Here is a 19,834-nt window from a genome sequence, read left to right as displayed (position 1 = left end):
GGCCCCCTGATGGTGCTTTAGCAGTGTACAGATGCCTTAAAAAGTAGTTACCCCCACTTTCAGGTACCTTGAACCTGTCAGACCTGTGTAAAATGGCCTGCAAAGCAGTGAGACTCGGGCCCTAAGAATCTATAACTTGGGCAAATCCAAGCACTTTTCTTTCACTGGAAGGCACCTCTCGTTGCCCAGGTCCATCTCCAGCAAAATGTCAATGACCGCTCCAAACAGCCAGAGTTGGTCAAACAAACGAACGAGCAAATACTTACTAATGGGAAAAGTTTACTTCCTCCCTACCTCATATAGATTCATAGATTCATAGATATTTAGGTCAGAAGGGACCATTATGATCATCTAGTCTGACCTCCTGCACAACGCAGGCCACAGAATTTCACCCACCACTCCTACAAAAAAAACCTCACACCTATATCTGTGCTATTCAAGTCCTCAAATTGTAGTTTAAAGACCTCAAGGAGCAGAGAATCCTCCAGCAAGTGACCCGTGCCCCATGCTACAGAGGAAGGCGAAAAACCTCCAGGGCCTCTTCCAATCTGCCCTGGAGGAAAATTCCTTCCCGACCCCAAATATGGCGATCAGCTAAACCCTGAGCATATGGGCAAGATTCATCAGCCAGATACTACAGAAAATTCTTTCCCAGGTAACTTGGATCTTACCCCATCTAAAACCCATCACAGGCCATTGGGCCTATTTACCATGAATATTTAATTACCAAAACCATATCCTCCTATTCAGAAATGAAGGAACCTTTTTTGTGCAGGGATTTTTTTTTTTTTTGCTCAGGAATGTTTCTGTGGAATCCCTCAGCAGGCGGAGAGTAGCCCCAGAAAAGTTTCAGTCTTGAAGTGGTGTTGCAGCCGTGTCAGTCCCAGGATATTAGAGAAACAAGGTGGGTGAGGTCATATCTTGAAGGGGAACATTTAGGAACCTTGGGGCGGGTTCGGCGGGAACCTCCTCATTCCCCTACATACTCCAGCTATAACAAAGGGAATGAATTTTACTAACGTTGAAAAGAAAAAACGTGAAGACAGGATAAAGCAAAGGAAATAAAATGCAACCCTACTGGAAAGTTGGAGACGTTCCATGCCATGCTCGGCGCATTCCACAGAACGCCGGTGGGCCATACAACATGACAGACACTTCTTGTGGAAGGACTTCAGTGGAAAAGTTCAGTTTGAGTCGAACAAACTGTTTTGTCCTAACAAAATCTCAGTGGTTTGCTTTGGTTTTGACTAATTTTATTTTTAGAAGATTTAAAAACAGAGATTTGGGAACAAAAAGTCCTTGCAAACTGACCGACTTGTGGCCAAACTTTCAAGGGCTCGGCCCTATGGCCGGGGCAGGTTCCCCGCAGCACACGGCTCTTGTTGCAGTTTTGGGGGCAAAGCTAGTTTGAAAATCTGGGCTCAAGTGTTGGAGCCTCCGGCAGGGCCACAACATGAACTCAATTCTTCTGTGTCCCTCACTGCTGCCTTCCCCATGCGATCATCCTGTTCTCCTCCCTTTAAGCTACTTCTACCTCCTCCACTTCCACAGTTGTTCTCTCCTACTGAGCACTCCCTATGTGCCCCCCAATCTTCCCTCCCACCTGGTCCCTCTACCTCTTCCTCCTTTTATTTATTATTTGTGTTCTCACGTGCCTTCCTCCTGGGGAGACGGAGCCCCAGTCACAGACTAGGTGCCATACGAACACACGCCTGAAGACGGTCCCTGCCCAAAGAGCTCCCAATCTAACTCTCAGCCAAGAGAGAACAGGCAGACACAGACAGACCAACAAGGAGTTCAAGGAAACAATATTGGTCAGCATCCAGATAGTCTGGGGGGTCCCCATGCTGCTTCTACACCTGCAACAGTCTCCCACTTTAAACTTCCTACTTTAACTGTAAACTCTTGGGGGTGGGGGGTGGCAGGAACAGTCTGTTTGTCCTGTGTTTGTACAGCTCCTAACACCATGGATCCTGGACTAGAACTGTGTACTGTGGTATTGCCGGCGTGGCACATGATGAATAATACTTGTCTTCCAAGAGCTCCCTCTCCCCTCCTTCCAACCCACTAGTTCCCTGATCCTTACCCCACTGTCCTCCCCAGTGACTCCTGCTTTCCTGGAATCGTGGGGCTGTATCGCCACCCCCCCCCCCCCCAGAGAAGGCCTATCGTTCTGTTTGCAAGCTACCCTCTCTCTGTATAAACCATTTGGATTTTCAGACGTGTGTGTGTTGATGAAGCATCATTGACGGGTGTCAACGGGAACAAGTCCGGGGCATTGTGGGAAAGAATCTGAGGACTCCAGCTAGGAGACAATTTAAGGACACGATCCAGAGACTTTACGTGAATGGATTCTCCACAGACAAGGGATATTGGACCAACTGGGACTCAGCAAATTTCTTCTACCTGCAACTCCTATGAGCTATGGCCACACTGGCTCAGCACATCACACTATGTGGAGGACTGTCCCAAAATGCCCAGCAAAGGAATAATTCATTAGTGTTCTTGATGCAGAGAAGAACACTTCAGGCGGGGGGGGGGGGAGGGGGGTGTTTGTATGAGACCTTTTGCATAATGGGCTCCTGACCACAGATGGGGGCTCCAGATCTTGCCATAGTTATGGAAATTTTGCATCAATGTAAGCCAATAAGGGAGCAGCCTGTGCAGGGGCTGAGAGATTAGAAGTGAAGACACCTTGTGGGAAGGGGGAATGCTTTTCAAAGGGTGGGAGCAGGAGGGGTAAAAATGAAACGTGGGGCTGGCTGGAGAGCAGGAGTTCTTATCAGCAGAAAGAGGGTCACCCGCTAAGCCGGCATGCGGAGCCAGAGCACAGAGATTGTCAAGAGACAAGAGACCTCGGCAAGAGATTGTCCCAGCAGCACCCAGGGCTACCGTCTATGACTGCGATCCTCAGCTAGTACAAGTCAGTGCAGTGCCTCAAGAGAGCCAGTCCCAACTTTGGAGCCAGTCCCAACTCTGCCACTGCTCTATTATGTGACCTTGGGCAAGTCATGTAGCCTCTGTCTCAGTTTCCCCCCATCTATGTCATGGGTATATAGCCCTACCTCCCAGGGGTGCTGGGAGGTTAATTACACTGGGGATTGTGAAGCACTCAGAGACCATGGGGATGGAGCCATATAAGTGCTCTATGCGGATTGCTCAAATGTCCCAGTCTATGTCTTCACCTCTCCCACCCTCCACACCTGCCCTTTGTTACACTATCTGCTCAAATAAATTGGTTAGTCTCTAAGGTGCCACAAGTACTCCTTTTCTTTTTGCGAATACAGACTAACACGGCTGTTACTCTGAAACCATCTGCACCGCTTCCCCTCTGGGTGTAAGGATAAGGCCTTTGTCTGCAGCCATACTGTAAGGCCTAAAGCCTCAGGCCTTCGTCTGCAGCCAGATTAAAAGAGCAGCCGAGCAGCAGCCATTAGCTGAGAAGCAGGAAGTCACATCCTCACATTCCATCTAAATTACATTAAAACAATGTAATATCAGACTGTTAAGAAGGAGACCACATCCTAATGGTCCCCACTATCCCCAGATAAAGAAACAGATCTTAAGATGGTTAAAGAAAACTTAGTTTGAAAGCATCCTGTCTGTCAAGAAATCCCTTATCAACAGTTGTGATTGTGAAATCCTCATTTCTTCATTGTTTTGTCATTATGGTCCCCACTTCCCTATTTTTATCTGTATGGTCTCTGTCTGGTTCTTTAATTTTTCCTGGTTTCAGAGTAACAGCCGTGTTAGTCTGTATTCGCAAAAGGAAAAGGAGGACTTGTGGCACCTTAGAGACTAACCAATTTATTTGAGCATGAGCTTTCGTGAGCTACAGCTCACTTAAGTGAGCTGTAGCTCACGAAAGCTCATGCTCAAATAAATTGGTTAGTCTCTAAGGTGCCACAAGTACTCCTTTTCCTTTTAATTTTTCCTGTCTGTTACCTAATTAATTTTGCTAGTTGTAAATTAATTAAGGTGGTGGGGTAGGACTCGTTAAAGAATTTTGTTACACTGTGTTAGGGTTGCTTAGTAAAATGTAATAAAATGATTGGTTAAGATATAGCTAAACAGGACTCAAATTTCACTATATAAACTGGGGTCCAAAAGGAAGTTCTTTGGGAACCGACTCCAGGACACAGCCCCAAAAATCAGAGCTGCCAGACCTCAACACTCTGCCAACGACACTGTGCAGAGACAGGAGTCCCCCAGATGGACCCCGATCCTGACTGGCCAGCAGGGAAAAGTTTGTCTGTCTTATTGGGAGTGTTGAGCACTGTGTGTAGCATGTACAGTCTGTTTTGGGTGACTGTTAATAAATAGCGGTCAAGTATCAGGGGGTAGCTGGGCTAGTCTTTATCCACAAAAACAACAAGGAGGAGTCTGGGTTGGATCTTGGAGTTGCATCTGAAGAAGTGGGTTTTTTTACTCACAAAAGCTTATGTCCAAATAAATCTGCTAATAAATAGAGGATACAGCTCTTTCACTGGAAAGAGGTCCTGCAAACCCGCAGGGTTGTGCCTGAGCCCTAGGAACAGGGTAAGGGTGGGTGCCCTAGGCAAGAGCGTGTGAGTAACAGAGAATTTTGTGTGGGTAACATGGTCTCTGGGTGCATCCCCTCAGGCGTCAGCCCTCCTGCCTTTACTTCTCCTGGCACACAATGCCACAATTCGTCCAAGCCTAGACCGAGCCCTGGGTTACAGCCACTTGCCCCCGGACATCCTGAAGGTGTGACTGGGTTCGGCATGGGCAGTTCTTTCCTTTGGGAATCTGTGACCGGCGTATAATGACCAGATAGCCTCTGAGACAACAGCACTAGTTATCTTTGCAGGAGGAAAAAGGCTTTTAGAGAAAGAGGTGTTTTTAAAGACCGTCTCCAGCCAGCTCGTCCCCTCCAGTCTCACCATCCCCTGCTAGTGACGTAGGCAGGCCCAGCCCCTTCACGCAGCCCCAGCAGGGTCATGGCTCAATTTGGTTCCCTTAAACAAATACCAACCCCCTTTAGCCCCCTGCATACACACACTTGAGTGGGTCCCTTTTAAATCCTGCTCTCGTTCTTTTGTTCTTCTGTGTTCCTGGCCTTTGGACTTTCAAGACAGACCCTGTGGGCTGAACCGGAGTCCTCAGAGCCCATAGGTCTGGTGCTGTCCTTTGCCAACTCAAGTGTTGGCGGAGCGGCCGCTTACCTTGAGCCATTCCCTTCTGTCCTGCCTGTTTCCCCAGTCAGCCCTCTGTTGGGTTAACCCAATATATTCATACAGTAACATCCCAATAGCCAGGCCAATGTACAGCAGTGTTATGCTAGGGGTACTGGTGACTGCTTTGATGGTCGTGGGCTCTGAGACTGGGCATGAACGCACCCTTCAATTAACATAACTGTCAGGATGGGTTAATTAGAACCACCTCCCTCCCCGGCAAAGAGGAAAGGGGGTTTTGATCCCACGCAGGAGTCTGGCCTGAGTGGGGAGAAGGTGTGTGTAGAACACACACAACAGAGAGGTGGAGGCCAAAAGCCAGAAAGCCAAGCATTAGCCTGAGAGCACAGTGACACCCTGGAAAAAGCTGGACAGCTGTTGGGTCTGCCGTTGGCTACAGAGACTTGGGTCGGCGAGCTCAAAAACTGCCCCTTTCGTTCTCGGGTCCTCCTGCATTTGGAGCAGCAGGATTTTGTACTTTCCTTGTAACTAAGCAAACAAGACAGCATCAGACAAGATACCAGACTCCATCACTTCCTACTTCCCACCGGCATGCCCCCAGGTGGCCCTGAAATCGGACTAGCCACTCGGAACACAAAGGGGCAGCTGTATTCATGAATTATTACTGGGCAGCTCCACATCCTTCCCCTCATCCCTCTTCTCCCTGCTCTGTTCACCCCACCCTCTCCCTTCCCACGTCTTTCCATTTAGCTAATGGAACTGACTAAACCCCACTCTTCTGCAAAATGAGGGGACCACCATGACATTTTCACCCTGATCGCTGTTTGAATGCTTTATCCCCCGCCCCTGTTGTGTTGCCTATTTAGATTATAAGATCTTCAGGACAGGGACTGTCTGTGACCCTGCGTTTGTACAGCTCCAAGCACCCTGCCCTCCCTTGCTTTCAGCAGCTCCTTCAGCACTACTGTGATAAACACAAACAATAATAAATGAGACATTGCAATTGAATAAAGCCACCTCTCTCAAACCATCCGCTCCAGCTTTAAACCAGAAGGAGCCCAGAACGCCACTTGTTCCTTATTCATCACCCAGATTGCTACATGGATTTCTTGCATATTGTTTAATTCCTCAAGAGGAAGCTGGGGAAGGAAGAGCTTGTGAATTCAGCTGCATGCGGTTGAGTTTCAGAGAATGGCGCCAAAAGAAAGAAGCGTGTGGTGGGTTTGGATCTCGGTGCTGTGTGCTGGAACCGGTGAGTCCAGAGTCAGGGACAGGGAGTGAGGATTGGTGGCTGTTTTCTTTCTAGTGGGCTTTAGTGGCCCTGGCTGCACCTGCAAGAGGATAGATTTGTACTTACGGATGTAGCTGACGCTCACAGCCTCTGAAAGGCTAGGGGGCTTTTATAACAGAGCATCAAGTGAAAGCAAAATCCCCGGAGGATGAATCTGGCCTAGGGGCTAGGGCAGGGGAATGGAAGCAGGACTCCTGGCTTCTAGTCCCAGCTCTGGGAAGGGCAGGTCATCTCATCATTAGAAAGAAGGGAGTTGGAATCTGGGCTACAGAGCTCCACCGGTAGGCGCGGGATAGGACGGAGCGTGGTCCAGTAGTCACAAAAGGGAGCTGCGTGGTGGTCCCAGCTTGGTCACTGACTGGTTTGTGACCCTGGACTAGGGTGACCAGATGTCCTGTTTTTAAAGGGACAGTCCTGTTTTCTGGGACTTTTTCTTGTATAGGTGCCTATTACCCCCCACCCCCATCCCATTTTTTCACAGTTGCTATCTGGTCACCCTACCCTGGACAAGTTCCAGAAACACCATACAAGCTGTACCCTGCCCCTGGTCCCCCACGCCTGGGGTCCTTCCTCTGCATGATGCTGTATAAGAGATTGAAAACTCCCCATAATACAGCTTGGCCAAGCTGTAGGTGTGGTTGGCTACTGGGATTTCTCGTCTGACCCCTAGAGCCATAAACTGACGTCTTAAAACATAAGATTGAATTAGTCTTTTAGCACGGAAAACGACAAGTGTCACTGCAGTGTAGACGTGCCCCAGCGTAGCCAATCCGTGAACTCCTGGCTGCAGGAGAATCCAATACTCTGGATTATACAAAGGGCTAACGCTAGACAGTTAACCAACAAAAAGAAGTGTGAGTTTAACTCAGGTTAGCTAAACCGGGTTCAAATAGCAGTGGAGATAAGGCAGCTCGGTTTCTAACTTGCGTTAGCAGCGCGAGTTCGAGCCTGCAGAGCAGCCCGGGGTTGAACTTGTGCAGCGAACGCAGGTTGATGAAGAGTCTGTGCGGTGACTGCTCTTTTATTCCCAGTTAGCTAATCAGAGATAAAAACTCTTGCGGGGGAGACCCAGGTCATACAATGTTTCCTTCCACTTGGCCTACAAGTCTCCTTTGCTGGGAAGCCTATAAAAAGAACAGGACAATGGTCAGGCTGCTGGCGACCCAAGATCCCAGCCTATCAGGCTGATGGCTATTGTCTCACGGTTTCCTGGTGCTCCCCCGTCTCTTGTCTGTCTTTCGATGGTCAGCCCTTTGGGGAAGGGGCTTGTCTTTCTTTGCTGTGGATTTATTTGTACAGCACCTGGCACCATGGGGTCCTGCTCCGTGACTGGGGCTCCTGAATGCTATGGTTACACAAAGAAACCACCACTTTGCTTTAAGTTTCCCTGCCTCTGATTTCCATCCACCGACCTCGGGCCTGATTCTCACGGACTCCAATCCACCCCTGGCTACGCTTCGACATATCGCTGCACGCTCCGCAGAGCTGAGTCGGGGACAGTGGGCGAGTTTCCCAACCGCCTGTTAGGGTCAGTTTGAGGCTGCTCAGGGTCCTGCTATTTCCATCCGTCCCCGGGAGGCAGCTCGACGCTCCCCTTGTCTTTTGCATGGGCTCTGGGGGAAGCATTGCTCAACGGCACTTCAGCTTCTTGCTTCTAGGAAGGTTGCTCCAGCAGGGGTTACTCAACAGCTGCTTCACACAACAGGCGCTTCCGGTCAGTCGGAGATGTGGTCGGTCACTCCTAGGGGGCCGCTGTCTAAGCTGCAGAGAGCGTCCCCAGGTGCTGTGGCTGCAGTGGAGAGGTTAATCCACCTGGGGAGGGCCTTTTGCGGGGGGAGGGGGGGCAGCTAAGACAAAGCCTTAGCTTGCAGCTGCACGTCGGGTGTGGCCAAGCTGGGTCATTAGCATCACTACGTTCCTTTAAGGACTCCAGGTTGTTGCCCGCTTGTATCTGCCCTTGGAGCGAGTAGGAATCTCGTCCCGTCGCCCTCTGCTGCGGGCTCATTACGGGACGCTCGCAGGGGTCCGAATGACAGTGACACGCACGTGATGCCGCCCAAGATGGCGCCCAGGGGGCTCCGTGTCAACGAGACTCAGCCCCGCTGATTGAGACGCGTGTTCTCAGCTTCCCAGAGAGCTCCGCCCACAACCGCCCCCGCGCAGCCAACCAGACGCTCGATGCAGAGCACTGATTGGCTGCGTGTGCTCTGAGGGTGGGATACCGTTATAGCTCCGAGATTTGGTCAGCCAGTCAAAATGCACCCCGAAGCCCGTGGTCCTGGACATGCCCATCCCTCCAGCACCAGTCTAGATGCTCAAGTCCTGAGTTCCCATCCGAACGGCTCTTCTCTCCTGCAGGACAGATGAAAATGTAGAGTTCCCAAGCAGACTGTAACCCCTGTTTTCACCTATGGGGGTGCGGGGAACGGAAGTCAGGCCCAGAGATAGGTGCCATGACGGTCTGTCCCTTAGAACAGTGGTTTTCAGCCTTTTTTCATTTGCAGGCCCCTAAAAAATTTCAAAGAGAGGCGTGGACCCCCTTGGAAATCTTAGGCCTAGACTGTGGCTCCCCAGGGGTCTGCAGACCAGAGAATCAGTGCCTTAGAGCTGGTTACTATCCCAAGGGGCAAGGGAATGTCAGAAACCTGCATGAGACAGCAGCTTGAATGGGAAGCTAATGAACCCGGGCAATTCTTTCAAACCTCCCTGCTTTGCAATGCAGATCCCTAGATTGTCTTGCATTACCATGCCTTTAAATAATAAAAAACAAATATTAGCACTTCACATTCAAAGGCTCAGCTGCAGCAGGGATAAGCTCTGCAGAAAAGCTTCTGGATAATATTCCCTTAGACTGGGAGGAGGAGGGGATTTCTCAGACCTTGGGAACAGTTGCAGGGCCCAATTCTCCGACTCACACCAGCTTTGTGCTGTTACTCTCCATTTGCACCAGTGAGTGCCTTTTATGGAGTTACCCCTGACTGACACTGGGGTAAGAGAAGAAGTGGGTTTAAGACGTGCATCTGAAGAAGTGGGTTTTTTACCCACGAAAGCATATGCCCAAATAAATCGGTTCGTTTTTAAGGTACCACCGGACTCCCGGTTGTTTTTGTGGATACAGACTAACACGCCTACCCCCCTGATACTTGGGATGAGAGAGAGGCGCATCAAGCTGTTAGTCTCAGTAGCCTGACCTGGTTACTCCGGATGTCTCTAAATATGAATCACCCACTCACACTTTCTTTTGTTTGCAACCATCTCTCTGCATTGAGCACCTAGAATATTTCTGAGCAGTGAAAACCAAGGCTTTCATTCTTGCATTCCGATTCATTTCTACTAGGGGCCTGTGCACGCCGGGGTTAAATGGGGGAATCTGCGAACACGGTATAGAGATACCTCTTTTCATCCTAGCGTGCCCAGGCCCAAAGAGATTAGAGCATGCAGCAGCTCACGGGACCAGCCAGTCTTGTATCATGGTAGATTAGATTGAGTAGGTAGGTAGATGGATTGCACAGGACTGGGGCCAAGATGGGGGGCTGGGGACTGAGCAATGCCTATACCAAGTCCGCACCAGCTGATAACGCCTCCACACTGTCCCGGGGATGCTCAGTTAGCAGGTAGCCTAGGAGAGTTAGTTTCTCTCGATGACCAGTCTGTGGGCCCCCAGCCATGGCCCCAGCCTTGGCCCCCTTACCCCATCTGTGTCCCCACCTCCTGGAGGCATGGCCCTGCTCCCATCCCCCGCTCTGAGGGGTGGGGGTGCGAGGTAAAGTATTTCGGGATAGTTTTGCTGGCTTTCAGCACCCCCCCCTACAAAAAGCGTTCCAGCACCACTGCCCATTGGGCTGCCAGGCTCTGTGCCTCAGTTTCCCCACGTGTACAGTAAGGGTAATAGCTCTGCCCTGCCTCACAGGGGTGTTGCGAGGATAACCACGTTAAAGATTGTGAGGTACAACCTACAGCGGTGGGGGCCAGATAAGCGCAACTGACAAGCATCACTCTGTCTCCATGCATGCAATTTGTGACGCACTCACTCCTGACTTCTGCAACGTATTTCCTGGCTGCACACGCATTAATAGGATGTGACTCTGTGTCATCCTTATCTGGTATTGGGGGGGGGGCGCGGCAGAAGAATCTGTGTTTAATATTTAATATTGTCAGAACGAAGGGAGCATACCATTTCAGAGATCTTGCCAAATTAGGAGAGATTGACAGACAAGCTGCAATTATTGCAGTAAGGAAATTGGTAGCCGTACCGTATGACAACAGCGAGAAAGAAAGAGAGACCCCCCAGAGACCTCAATCTAGCCATCGAAAAAGGACAAGTCACTGAGCAAACGCCCACCATGTAAGGACAGTTTTGAAGAGCGTGTCATAAGAACGTCTTAGCAAACACAGATTTGGAGGTCTTTGCACATTGAGACACCGGATGTTGGATCACCATTGCCACATAGATGGAAAAATGTGGATGATGAACGACTTCCTGTGTCCTTCAAGGCCCAGTGGGATCTGAGCTTCTACGAGACCTTACTTATGCCTCTATCAGAAGGGGCAGCCACACCATCATCCGTGTCTGTAGTCAGAACCATTTGCGGTGGACAGATCTGTGTACATGCCGAGGCAATGAAGACTGTGGTCACCTGCACGCTCTCGTCAGCGATCAGAATGATGAACAAGATGAAGATAGCACTGGTGACCTTTCTAGTCAACATCGTCACCTTTCAATGAGACCTGTATACGTTTATTATTAGATTTTGTTTTACCTTTTAGATTATTGTTGTGAGGCTTTGAGGTCACAAAGAAATCCAATCTTCAGATTATACACAGAGTCATTAAACTAACAAACGAAGAAGTTACCTACTACAGGACAGGCCCAACAAAGAAAAGAACAGAACGCCACTAGCCATCACCTTCAGCCCCCAACTAAGACCCCTCCAACGCGTCATCAAGGATCTACAACCTATTCTGAGGGACGACCCATCACTCTCACAGATCTTGGGAGACAGGCCAGTCCTTGCTTACAGACAGCCCCCCAGCCTGAAGCAAATACTCACCAGCAACCACACCACAGAACCACTAACCCAGGAACCTATCCTTGCAACAAAGCCCGTTGCCAACTGTGTCCACATATCTATTCAGGGGACACCATCACAGGGCCTAATCACATCAGCCACACCATCAGAGGCTCGTTCACCTGCACATCTACCAATGTGACAGATGCCATCATGTGCCAGCAATGCCCCTCTGCCATGTACATTGGCCAAACTGGACAGTCTCTCCTGTTGGTAACAGCTCATCTTAAGTGATCACTCTCGTTACAGTCTGTATGGTAACACCCATTGTTTCATGTTCTCTGTGTATATAAATCTCCCCACTGTATTTTCCACTGAATGCATCCGACGAAGTGAGCTGTAGCTCACGAAAGCTTATGCTCAAATAAATTGGCTAGTCTCTAAGGCGCCACAAGTCTTCCTGTTCTTTTTGCGAATACAGACGAACACAGCTGCTACTCTGAAACCTCTTTCTATGGTAAGGGTACCACTTGACCGCTCCACATCAGAGTGGACATAATGAGCTTCCCAGTGACGTAGGAGCACATATTAAGTCGACCAAATTGGTGGCAGCTGCCGCTGGCCTATTTGTGCTGCCTGAATGGAGCAGAGGGGCAGGATCAGATGGGAGAATCTGGCCGGCTGAATGGCAACGTGGGTTTTACACAGAAGAGAGAGGGGTAAAGGCAGAGCTGGCATTAGCAGTTACAGCTTCACTGACCTCCGTTGGAGCAGCAGCAACGGAGGCCAGGTCTGGATTTGTCCCAGAGCTGCCAACTCTCGTGATTGTATCATGAGTCTCACAATTGGAACTGGGCAAACGACTGATTTTTCAGTTCAGTGACCAAACCAGAAATCTAAAGAGTCCGTTCCTTTTGAACCAAACCTGAATATTTGTTCTTGTTTTTCCCCCTCGCTGAAACAAAAATTACAAAAAAAAAAAAAAAAAATTTGTTTGGGTCAAATGAAAGGTTTTGAAAAGGTCGGTTTGAATCAAAATGGTTTGATTTGACATTTCCCCTTCACACCCTCCAAAAAAGAAATTATTTTTTTTCCCTCTACAAACTATTTGCTGAATTCGACCCAAATTTGCAAATAGTTTTGGTGTCCTGAAAAAAAAATTTGGGGGGGGCGGGGGGGCAAATTTACCTTTCATTGACATATTTTTGCCCAGCTCTATTCACAATGTTTGGTGTTTTTCGAAGCATCTGCTCCTGGAATCCTGTGATTAGGTAATAATCTCCACTTTCTTTCTTTGTTTAATAAACAAACAAACCACATATTTCTGGCCTGCAGGGTTAGAAAGTGAAAAGCCTGAAAACATAAAGCAATTGCACCCTAGAGGCCCAGAAATCAGGAGCCAAACAGAGAGACTCGTAAGTTAATTACTAGCTGAAAAATATGAGATTTACATACGTTTTGTTGATTTTGGGGATCTTGCCTCCTGGTTTTTGAACACTTGGGTTGGCAATTAACATTAATTACTGTATTGCTGTAGTACCTAGGAGCCCTGCTCATGGGCCAGCACCCCACTGACGTAGGCACTGTGGTCACACAGTAGGCCGCGACGTTGGCTGTGTCTGCGACGTGCTAAAGTGCAATTTTTCATTTAAAAACAAAACCTGTCACAATTTTTGCAGTTGCAAGAGCAGCAGAACAAAGACAATCGTCCAAAGACATGGGACAAAGTGGGCATCTCGGAGGAACAGCGAGCTACTTCACCTGGACAGCAGAGAGAACAGACAGAAATGCAACCTGGATCGCGACAAACACAGCCACCTCCGCAGAAGGAGGACCCACAACGCCCAACACAACAGCTCTCATCCCAGTAAAGGACACCACTGGGCGCAAAACCAGTAAGTCTTGGGCAGAGAGCTCTGCCCACCGTATTCAGGGTGAGTCCCCACTCCCCTCGCTGAGCTGTTACCCATGAGGGAACCCACTCAGGTAAGCCAAACGGGATTTCTTGCAGAAGGGGACGTGGCAGACTAGAGCAGGTTGGGAAATGGTTTGAATGACTCAGAAATTTGAACTGGGCATAACTGTAGCCACACAGGCCATCACAATACAGATGATAAAAATTAGGTCCTATGATTTACTCCCTGACTGCAGTGACAGGCAGCTGCACTTGCAGACACTGCAATTGGATCTGCCACACCTGTGCCTAGAGCACTGGATTGGAACTCTGAAGACCTGGGTTCTAGCCCCAGCTTTGCCACTGGCCTACTGGGTGACCACTGGCAAGTAATTTCTCCATGCCTCAGTTTCCCTATCTGTGCAATGGGCAGGATGATCCTGACCTCCCTTTGTGAGGTGCTTGGTGAATGAAGGATGATGATGATGATTGTCCCTGTGTCCCAGCAGGGCAGCTGTCAAAGCCAGAGATTGCAATCCACTCCGTGGAGGGGATCTGCAATGTCACCTTGACCTGCACCATGCGGGAAGGAGGCAGGGACATCACGTATGTCTGGCACCAGCCCGGGAAGAGCCACGTTCTGTCCACGGAGCCCATTCTCCGCATCACCCAGAAGCCACCTGATGGCTTCCTGAACTACACCTGTACCATCCACAACACGGAGAGCAAGAGTTCCAGCATGGTGTCCCTGAGCAAGCACTGCGATGGTCAGGCTCAGTATTCCCACCCACAGCTCAGTACACTTCCTAGATAGGTCTGTGGCCTACTGGTTAGAGCACTGGCTTGGGACTCAGGAGCCCCGAGTTCTACTCCCGCCACTGGGAAAGTCACTTCCTGCCTTGCCTCAGTTTCCCTTCCTGCCCTTTATATGATTTGACTGTAAGCTCCCTGGGGAAGAGGCAGCACCCAAGGGCCAGCCCTCTAGGTGCTACCATTACAATATAAGGCACAGGGCAAAGTGACGAGCGGGTTTATGGCAGTGCACTATCCGGAGACCTTCCAAGGCTGCTCTGAATCAGCCCAGCTCTGTTGCCATCCCTGGAGCTGTCTGGATTTACACCAGCTGAGGAGTTGGCCCTGGGTGTGACTCAATTCCTTCTCTTCCCTTTGTAGGAGCCTCAGCTTCCAGCTTGATCAAGTACTGGGTCCCGCCGGTGTTCATGGTCATTGCGTTGATCACCCTGTATTTCACGTACAGGAAGACCACAGAGAGAGGTGCGGGGTGTGGCCTGGCTCCGTGGGCCTGGAATTCCCAGGCCCGACTCTGATCTCAACTGCCCTGGTGCAAATCCAGATGCACTTCAGTGAAAGGCGGGGGGTGGGGGGTGACTCTGAATTAGGCAGGTCAGTTGCCTGGTTTTAAACTGCACGGTCCTTCTTTTGGGGGACCGACACGGAGACAAACCTGGACTGCGCATTGAGGTCAGGCGGGCTAAGGTGCAGTGGTGTTCTCTGTGCAGCGTGACCTTGTACGCCCCATGCTGCAGGCATCCACAGCCCTTCGGGACTGACGCGGCATGCTGGAGCCCCAGCAGGGTCAGAATTTAGATCCTGCTGCTCCCAAACCTCAGGCCCATACCATCTGAGCTACAGGAGAATCCCCATCAGTGGCTAGCCACATAGGGTCTATGACACCATGAGGTAATTTTGATTTCATCCAGTAGAGGGCAACGATGCACTCCCACACTAGCCAGCTCATTAAAGGAGTCAGGATTGAAACTTCACTTTAGAGTCTCCTGCCACAGCCATTTGCCCCCCTCTCCTCGCCTCCCTTGGTCATCCTCACCACCGCACTGCTTTCTTGGGTGAATGCAGAAGAATGTAAAAAAACATTTATTCCGCCAGTGATTTCACTTAACGCCACCCTTTGGTTTTGTTCCTCAGACAGCCGCAGCAGAGCCGGGTCCAGTTCTCAATCCTCGGGTAAGATTCACTCCAGCTTCCATTCTATTCACACTATGCTGTGCCCATCATTGTGGTATCTGAGTAATGAGGATCGGTGGATGCCCAAGGGCCAGAACCTCAAAATTCTTTAAGGGCCTAACTCCCACCGATGGCCTGATTTCACCAGGATTTAGGCACCTATACACCTTTAAGATCTGGACCCAAGTGATTTAGGAGCACAAATCTCATGGACTCTCAAGGGGATGGTCTCTCTAATACCCTGGGACCAACATGGCTACAGCAACATTGCAAACAAGATTCCCCCCCCCAGATTTCCTCCCCCCCCCCCAGTCATGGTCTATTTTCCTTTCCCTTCTTTTGCACTTTCCATTCATGGCGCATTGCCAGTTTTGATTGCTCAGCACACTTAGGGCTAAATCCTACAGACATGTATTAGTTATTCATATTGCAGCAGAACCTGGAGCTTTGGTCATGGACCAGGACCCCACGATGCTAGGAGCCGTACAAACACAGGAAACAAAGACAGTCCCTGCCACAAGGGTATTTAAGGGCCTGACTCCCGTTGGCCTGAATTTCAATGGGAGTTAGCTGCCTAAATCCTTTGAGGATCTGGGGCCGAGTCCCCATCATCGCTCTGAGCAGGAACGGGTGTGGAGCAACAAATTTTTAAATAACCTGCTTTTCCTTGGCTTGTTTTTCTTTGTGGGTTCATTACCAGCCCAATGCTTTGTATTTCAGACTCTGATTCACAAGACAATCAAGAGGTTCACAGTGCAGCCCATGTTAACCCCCATCCGGAGGTAGGTCCCGAAGACATATTTTCCCTCCCCAGTGAAATTGTTAGAAAAATCCTTACTAATTCCTCTCCCCTCCTGCCACCCAGCAAATGACCATCCGCACCAGGATTAGAATCCGGCTCGCTCTTTGACGTAGCCCAGCCAAACGGAGAGAGAGGGCAGGAGGCCGAGAGTCCAGAATCCTGCCTTCTGTCCCTCTGCCAGGCTCCCCATCGGACCCTGAGCAAGTCACCTCGCTAGGCCTCAATTTCCTCATCTGTAAAATCGTGGGGGGGCGCAAGTGATCCAGACCCTGCTTTGGAAAGCAGCTCGCATCCATAGATCTCAAAGCGCTCACCCCACAGCACCACTTATGGGTCTCTAACGCAAAGACCCCACGGCTTAGAAAGCCTCGGTGTGAGCACTTGCACACGAATGGGTCTTTATTCCTAGATTGCATTAAACCATTTTTTCAAATTTAGGGCCTGATTCAGCCCTGTGTTAATCCAGTTTCATGCCAACATACCTCCCCTGATTCCAGCAGACCTGCACCAGTATAAAAGTGAATTGAAACTACGGCCCTTAGTTCTCATGGAAGTATTGCCCAGTGACAGACCCCTGGGCCACTGCACCTGTGTGACTCAGTTTCCCCACATGGGAATAACAATGCTTAGCCAGAGTGCAACGAGGCTCCACCCATTCACATTTGGGAAGCATTTCAGAGCTAGGCAGGCAGCAGTGGGTTAGCCTATTCAAACACACAGGCGAAGATCCATCGGTCATGGCTGTATTTTGTACTGCAGGCGTGGAATCAGACTGGTGAGGAGACTCTAACCACCAAGAAAAATGAAGAAGCTCTCGCTGACCCAGATCCTTCCCCCCAGCCAGGCAAGAAGTCACAGCTCCTTGGTTTTACTTTTTGAAAATAAGCAACAGCACTGATTGAATTGCCCCTGGCCGTCAGCTGCTAAAGAACTAGGGTGAAATCCTGGGCCCCTGATATCGATGGCAAAACTTCACACTTAGTTCTAACTGACTGCAGCACCCATGACAGTTGCTCTGTCCAGGGACTCCTCTTGTACACCCTGCTCCCAGCTTCCAGGCTGCGTCTGCTGGGCTTTTTGTCCTGCTCTGTCGCTCTTTCTCGCTGGATGTCTCTCTCCTCCTGCCATGCCTGTCCCACCCACCCACACACCCACTCCTTCCCCCAAATGCAAAATCCCCTCCACCCAGACTTGAGACTTCTTGACTAGCCTGCGGACGCGTCTCCATCTTGGAGACAGCGAGGAGCTAGGGCTGGATGAAGGGCAGCTGCTAAACAGATGCACTTAAGAGGTTTTTAACCCTCCCACGTGACACACGTGCACTTTTCATCCATTGCTCACTAAGAGCTGTGTGTTATTAATACCCAATTAGCAAGGGGCATCACCTAAGGCTGCCTCTCCCCATCACACCCTGGGTGACCTACCTTGACAGTCAATCCCTGGGTGATAGCAGTCCTGCCGGCTGGGGCAGGGTCCCAGCCCTCCGGCTGTGCCTCTGAGGGAGCCCAGCCCTTCCAGAGAGCCAGAGCAGCCCAGAAAAAATGAAAAGCACTCCCACAGCTCCCTGAAGACCAGTCTCCACCCAGCCGTGGGGGGATGCAGCCTTTCCTACCCTCCAAGGAAGTCTCAGCTCGGGCACACCTGAGGCCCCAGGTGCAGCAGGTGGGGCTGCTTGTGACCACAGGAGGTCGTTAACCCCTTTCTGGTTTGGGAGCGGAGTTGTCTGCCTGACCGCCAGGCTGCCGGGCCTTTGCTCATGCCATTTCACTGCTCTTCTTTCCACCAGCACAAAGCAGGGATAACCCAGGTGAGAGAGGAGAATGAGGCCTTCTCAGGCCTGATCTATCTGGGCTCCAAGCGCAGAGGAGTTTGCAGGTCACCAGGGAGGCTCTGAGCGGTGCCCAGAGATGAGTCGTCCTGATGCAAACTCCACAGCTGACCCCAGCCTGTCGGGCTCCTGGAGAGTCGGATGTGGGTTTATTCCAGAACCTCGGGCCCGGGCAAGACGGCTGGTTTTCTGCTTCTCTTGCTATCTCCTATCCTGTGCCCAGCACCCACGAGTTGCGGGCGGCTGCATGCTGAAAGGGAAGTGCCTGTGGAAGCCTTTGAACTCTTCCCTGGCTTCCTTCCAGCTCATTTTCATGTGGATTTTGCTTCTCTTTGATTGAACAGAACACAGCACAGCCTCGCCCAGCTAACCCAGGATGCCAGACCCAGCAGAGCCTCCTAGCCCCCCAGCGTGACGCCAACACATGGAGAAACCACAGGGGCGTTGCTCACTTTTGAAGAAAGCTCTGGACGCCAATCCCACCCCACCCCAAATCTTCCCCTTGTCCCCTGATGAAGAAGAGAGGTGACAGTCAATCTCACCCGTTACATGGCACTTTTCTTCTGTAGATCTCACAGTGCTTTGCAATTGGGGGTGCATAGCAACAGCCCCATTTTAGAAGGGGAAACTGAGGCACAGAAAGGCGAAGTGACCCTGCCTATCAAGCCAGTAACAGAGTGAGGAAACAGAACCCAGGAATCCTAATACCCTGCCTGGCACTGGACTATGTTGCCTAGCTTTGGATTGTGGTGCTGCTCCCTTGTGGATGGCAAACTTTGGCCCTGATTCTCCATAATGTGAAGCACGTGTCCAAATCCTAGCAAGACTGGGGACTGTTTTTGGTTCCGGGAGTATCAAAACTGTAGAGCAATCTAATGGGGGTGGGCTCACTTGTGTGCGCATGTGTGTAATACACAGGATTTCATCCAATAAAGTCATATTTAATGTTTGAAACACAGCTGGCCCTTGATTCTGGAACTGGTGGGAGTTTGGGGTTTGCAAAGAGAGCAGGATTAGGCCATATCTCAGTCCCAGGTGAGCAGCCCGTCTCAGCCACTTGCTAGACCGCTGCGAAGGAACGCTGCCGCTGGATTATTTAAGCCTCTGGAGCCTGATCACAGCCCTGGGGCACAGACCCTCTGTCTATCACCCCCTCCTGAGGGGGTGCTGACCCACCCCCCATTGCTTAAACATGCCCTCTGCCAGAACCCCACCCAAAGGGATTACCACTGACCTCTCTCAGGGGTGCACGCTGGGCCCTGGATTCTAACCCCATCGTTGTGAGTGAACAGAGAAAGCACAAGGGAGTAAAGTCCCCACAGCCCACTCACCTCCAACCCGCAGGGCCCCCCGCTCGCTCACCCTTCCTGATGGGGTCCGGGGGGGACGAGCTGTCCTCAGGCAGGTAGGCAGGGTCCCCTGGCTCATCAAGCTCCTACGTGCCAGGTTGCTTCTCGCGCTGCTTCAGCTGACGAAGAATGGGCCCTGAATAAGGCAGCTCCTGTCCTTTTGTCACATTTAGCCCCCTTTGTCAGGTGGCTTCCTGCTCACCCTCCCCAGGTGGTCCCAGACCCCCAGATCCCAGGTGACTTGGGCCCCAATCCTTAGAGGTATTTAGGTGCCTAGCTCCCGTTGGCACCCAGATGCATTTTAGGATCTGGGCATTCCAACGCTGCCAGGCAACCTCTAAACCAGTTCTCCTGGCTGGAAGCCAGTATTGCTTAGAGCAATTCCATTTCAATGGGCGAGCACTCCCAATTAAACAACCTGCTAGTTCCAGCCTTGGACCAGTTCAGCCCTGGACCACGACAGCTCTGTTGGAATTTTGGTCCCACACAGATGTGAATGGACACCAGAGAAAAGGCTGCACC

The 19,834-nt window shown here is 50.6% G+C and overlaps 1 protein-coding gene across 4 annotated transcripts; it reads left to right on the top strand.

The window, feature by feature from the left end:
• The first annotated feature begins 6,303 nt into the window (after positions 1-6,303).
• Positions 6,304-18,885, top strand: LOC144279501 (SLAM family member 5-like). 4 transcript variants are annotated; one of them, XM_077841037.1, is made up of 8 exons: positions 6,304-6,408; positions 13,136-13,351; positions 13,860-14,117; positions 14,524-14,625; positions 15,295-15,333; positions 16,054-16,115; positions 16,895-16,979; positions 17,922-18,885. In XM_077841037.1, the coding sequence occupies exons 1-8, from the start codon at positions 6,348-6,350 to the stop codon at positions 17,957-17,959; spliced, it is 861 nt and encodes a 286-aa protein (XP_077697163.1). In that variant the 5' UTR covers positions 6,304-6,347; the 3' UTR covers positions 17,960-18,885. The 4 variants fall into 4 exon arrangements, with proteins under 4 accessions (XP_077697163.1, XP_077697164.1, XP_077697162.1 ...); XM_077841038.1 differs by having other exon boundaries at positions 13,857-14,117; positions 18,308-18,885; XM_077841036.1 differs by having other exon boundaries at positions 13,857-14,117.
• The last annotated feature ends 949 nt before the right edge of the window (positions 18,886-19,834 follow it).

Source organism: Eretmochelys imbricata, chromosome 24 (assembly GCF_965152235.1).
Source record: "Eretmochelys imbricata isolate rEreImb1 chromosome 24, rEreImb1.hap1, whole genome shotgun sequence".
In the NCBI taxonomy this organism is placed as follows: Eukaryota; Metazoa; Chordata; order Testudines; family Cheloniidae; genus Eretmochelys; species Eretmochelys imbricata.
This window is presented reverse-complemented; position numbering and strand designations above follow the sequence as displayed.

Bases quoted from the DNA above. Each gene is read 5' to 3' on its own strand.
- LOC144279501 (XM_077841036.1), top strand. From the start codon at position 6,348: ATGGCGCCAAAAGAAAGAAGCGTGTGGTGGGTTTGGATCTCGGTGCTG. The intron at 14,626-15,294 runs GTGCGGGGTGTG...TTTGTTCCTCAG, and splicing joins CAGGAAGACCACAGAGAGAG to ACAGCCGCAGCAGAGCCGGG. The intron at 16,980-17,921 runs GCAAGAAGTCAC...TCTTTCCACCAG, and splicing joins AGATCCTTCCCCCCAGCCAG to CACAAAGCAGGGATAACCCA.